Source organism: Octopus bimaculoides, chromosome 5 (genome assembly GCF_001194135.2).
Source record: "Octopus bimaculoides isolate UCB-OBI-ISO-001 chromosome 5, ASM119413v2, whole genome shotgun sequence".
NCBI classification, from domain to species: domain Eukaryota; kingdom Metazoa; phylum Mollusca; class Cephalopoda; order Octopoda; family Octopodidae; genus Octopus; species Octopus bimaculoides.
Genome location: NC_068985.1, coordinates 108,382,823 through 108,387,063, shown reverse-complemented (window position 1 = coordinate 108,387,063; position 4,241 = coordinate 108,382,823). Strand labels below are relative to the sequence as shown.

At 31.8% G+C, this 4,241-nt stretch overlaps 1 protein-coding gene across 3 annotated transcripts in view; it reads left to right on the top strand.

Annotated features, from left to right (window-relative positions):
* Positions 1 to 3,890, top strand: part of LOC106883122 (inter alpha-trypsin inhibitor, heavy chain 4) — a 42,888-nt gene extending 38,998 nt beyond the window's left edge. For all 3 annotated transcript variants that reach the window (XM_052967936.1, XM_052967935.1, XM_052967934.1), the window contains 3 exons: positions 156 to 173; positions 2,755 to 2,838; positions 3,763 to 3,890. In XM_052967936.1, the coding sequence (XP_052823896.1) occupies positions 156 to 173; positions 2,755 to 2,838; positions 3,763 to 3,875 (215 nt within the window). In that variant the 3' untranslated portion in view covers positions 3,876 to 3,890. The remainder of the gene's footprint in view (positions 1 to 155; positions 174 to 2,754; positions 2,839 to 3,762) is intronic.
* The last annotated feature ends 351 nt before the right edge of the window (positions 3,891 to 4,241 follow it).

Genomic DNA, 4,241 nt, shown 5'->3' with positions numbered 1-4,241 from the left:
TGTGTGTGTGTGTGTGTGTGTGTGTGTGTGTGTGTGTGTGTGTGTGTGTGTGTGTGTGTGTGTGTGTGTCTTATATATTCATATATATATATAATACCACTTTCTTATACTGAATACTTTTATTCAATTATTGTATATTTTTTGTTGTTTTTTAGGTAATCACGGCATGCGCGGTAAGTAGAATTATTTTATATATACCTCTGTAAAAATATCATGAAAAATATGTAAACAAACTTCGAACAATCTTAATTTTAACGTCATTTACACACAATGCTAGAAACATTGTTTGATTTTTTTCAAGAGAGAAGTACTTTCCTATTTGTGATCATTACAATAACTGCTGACTCTGAATTCTGCTGCAAGTTAGCTTTTTCAATTGCATTATTGTAATATTCGTAACATTCATTTTAATGTAGAAATCAACCACAATTAACTAATTGGGAATATCTAAGGCAGCAGTTTTAGCATGGGTTTATTATTATTATTATTATTATTATTATTGTTTTTGTTGTTGTTGTTATTGTTGTTGTTGTTAGTAGTAGTAGTAGTAGTAGTAGTAGTAGTAGTAGCAGCAGCAGCAGAAGCAGTAGCCACAGTTTGTTTGTTGCTATAGTTTTTAGTTGTTGATATTGTAAAAGCGGATTCCTTCGAGGCCAATTTTGCCTTTCATCCTTTCGGGGTCGATAAATTAAGTACCACTTGAGTACTGGGGTCAATGTAATTGACTTACCCCTCCCCGAAGTTGTTTCCCTTTTGCCAAAAATTTGAAACCAATATCATAAAGGCGGTTGACTGGTAGAATCATCAAAACTTCAGAAAAGTGCTTAGCGGTATTTACGTCCAGCCTTTACATTCTGAGTTCAAGTCCCACCGAAGTTAACTTTACCATGTAATCATTGACTAATGTAGTTGGCATTGTGCCTAAATTTTAAGCGCTTATTAACATTGGAAACATAAATACCTACGTTTTAGTGAAAGCTACTCGGAGGATGATTAATAACTTTATATTCTTAAGAGATGATCTCATCTGGTATTTTGAGCTTTCAATCAGATAGTATTTGTAGTGAAAATTTTTGTATTTTTAGATAAATCTATGGAGATAAAATATCGAAGTAAAATTTTTGATGAAAATATTAATAACCAGAATGTAAAAATTATTGAACTCAAGAAGCTCACGCATAATCATTTGTGTCAAGCAAAAAAAATGAAAAATTATGTGAATTTTAAGAGGAACAATATTCTGAGATAATATAGAGAGATAAACAGAAATTACTAATTATTCATCTATTTTAGCTTCTTAATTTGCAATAGCTTGTCGGTTTTTCTTATTCACTATAACTAGTTACTAGGTCGTCAAGTATGAAATTTGTAGAAAAGTAAAAAAAAGTTTTATAGATACAAGGAATAGTTTTATTCATCAAAGTATGCACCCATATTGTCAATACATTTTGCCATTTCCGCGGTAGCTTGTCCAGCCCAGAACTGTAAAAGTCTGGCAATCTAGAGTCAATAAATTCTTGGAAGGCCTGTTTTACAGCATCGTCGGAATTAATTTTTTTTTCCTATCAAAAGTTATCTTGAAGAAGTGGTAGTGAGTGGGGGCAAGATTAGGTGAGAATGGTGGATGATGGAGAACCTCCAACTCCAACTCTTGTAGTTTCGCCAATGTCATTTTTGCGAAGTGTGGTCTGGCGTTGTCTTGCAATAAAATAGGAGTGAATCTGTTGACTAATCTAGGCTGGGTTTGTTTTTTTTTTTTGTAAGTTTCTGCATCATTTAGTCTAGTTGGTTACAGTATACTTCGGCCGGAATTGATGAGCCAAGTAATGAAATCATAAAGGATCAAACCTGCACCAGACCACCAAACACACACCATCAGCTTCTTTTGATGAATTTTGCTTTTTGGATTGTGTTTTGGTGGCTCGTCTTTGCCCAACCATTGTGCTGAACGTTTACGCTTGTTGTACTGGGTCCATTTCTCATCACATGTTACAATTCGCTTCGAAAATGATTCCTTTTTGTGACGAGAAAGTAGCATAATGCAGGCTTCCAAAATTTGATATGTTTCTTATTTTCATTGAGTTCATGTGAAACCCATTTATCCAACTTTTTCACTTTGCCGATTTGAACTAGGTGAGTCAGTATTGTTTGCTTGCTAACACCAAACAACAACGATAAATCACGAGCTCTTTAAGATGGATCTTACTCGACGGTGGCTTTCAGTTCGTCTTTATCTACCTTTGTTTCTGGTCGACAGCGTTGCTCATTTGTGAGGTCAAAGTTACCAGAATGAAATTTTGCAAACCAGTTTGATACTGTCTGCTGTGTAATAACATTTGAATGAAATACACCATTAATATTCCGAGCTGTCTGTGATACTGTATATCCAAGAAAGAACTCATATTTTAAAACTGTACGAATTTCAGACATATCCATCTCTAAACAAAAACAGCAAAAAACGATTTATAAATACTTTATAAAGCGCAAAATAAGTTAGACTAAAGAAATAGATGTATCAGCTTTCTAACAAAAAATAAAGACTGTCAAAATATAATAATGGCGCAAAATGAGCAGCTATCAAAGTTTACCATATACCTTACTACAAATTTCATACTTGACGACCTAATATAATTTAAAAATTACTTTTATTCCTTTCAATATATTTCAAAATTCAGATTATTTTTATTTTTATAATATTGCTTTGCATAATTATTATTTTATCATCCACAATCCTACCGCGGAATTTAACCGCAGTTCTTCCGGCTCTCGGAAAACCTGCAACCACAGGAAAACCTACAACCACAGGAAAACCGCTGCCAATTTTTCCTCATGCTCCTGGTAAGAAAACATGTTACATTTTTAATTATATTTTTCTCAATATTATACGTTTAGCTTTTAGATATATGTTTCATTCTTAATCGTGATACTTCAACCAATATATTTGACTCATTGGCAATGAATGATTTCTAAGAGCTAAATATTAAAACTGTATCAGCAACATTGGTTCTTAGATGTAAAATTCAAAATTGTTCTTCACGTTCCTTTATCATTAATATTGACATATTAATGAGATGAATTTTCTATGTGATTTGTATGGAATGATGACAATATTGCTCAATAGCATCTGCACTATTTTCTTCAAGAACATTTTGTCAAAAGGAAATGTAAACAAAAAAGGTTGTGTTGCCTTTTACGTGCACTCCAATAATCATTCTCCGTTCATTCGATACCAGTTACACAGAGTAGGCCTCTTTTCTTTAGCCATATTATCTAATGAGCTTAATTAATTTCGTTGATTATTTTATTATTATTGCTCTTTCACAAGACTGATATACGTATTTCTTATATAAATATTAACGTCTTTGTTCCATACCAAAGATTTGTTGCCAAATACATTACATAGGTATATAGTACGACCAAGATGGTTAATTATTATTAATTTATAACAAACATATAATTTATTTGTGAAAATTTATATATTAACATCAAAGTATTTAGTTATTAGGAAGCTGAATATACTGTATATAAGATTTTTGTAGAAATTTGCAATCGATTAATCAAATATGAAACAAATCGAGAAAATACTTTTGTTTGAGTAATATAAATGAACGGATTCTTTTGTTTTTAGTATTTCAGCAAGAATTATGCATACCTAAACATGTATATGACTGTGATTTACTTAGTAAAAATACATAAACAGGTTTACATTTGCACGTGATTTGTTTGAAGATTATTTTTGTTTGTTTTACCTTGTCTTTCTAGCCATTGCCTTAAAACCATTAAATTGTAAGTTAGACTTGTGTTTCACTGATAATAGTCTCTGCAGAAACCAAACAAGAATCATGTTTTTGAATGATAAATATGCAAGTAAGTGATTCAATATTGTTTTACATTTATCTAGATATGATTTGCTAATAATGTTTTTTTCCCACAACAGTATGAAATATGTCCTTCATTTTTTTCGAAACATTTACTCGGGTTTCTTTGTTGTTCTGAATCATTTAATTTTTAAAGATAATAGCTTCTATGTTCACCTTACCTTTTGCTTTTTGCTTATTTTAGTCATTACACTACAGCCATGCTAGAATAACCCTTTGAAGAAGTTAGACGAACGAATTGCCTCTAGTACTTACATTTTTCTGTAAAGTCTCGTACTTATTCTATTGATCGATTTTCTCGAACTGCTTTTTACAGAGACATAAATATACCAGCACCGAACGTCAAGCGGTGGTAGGAGACAA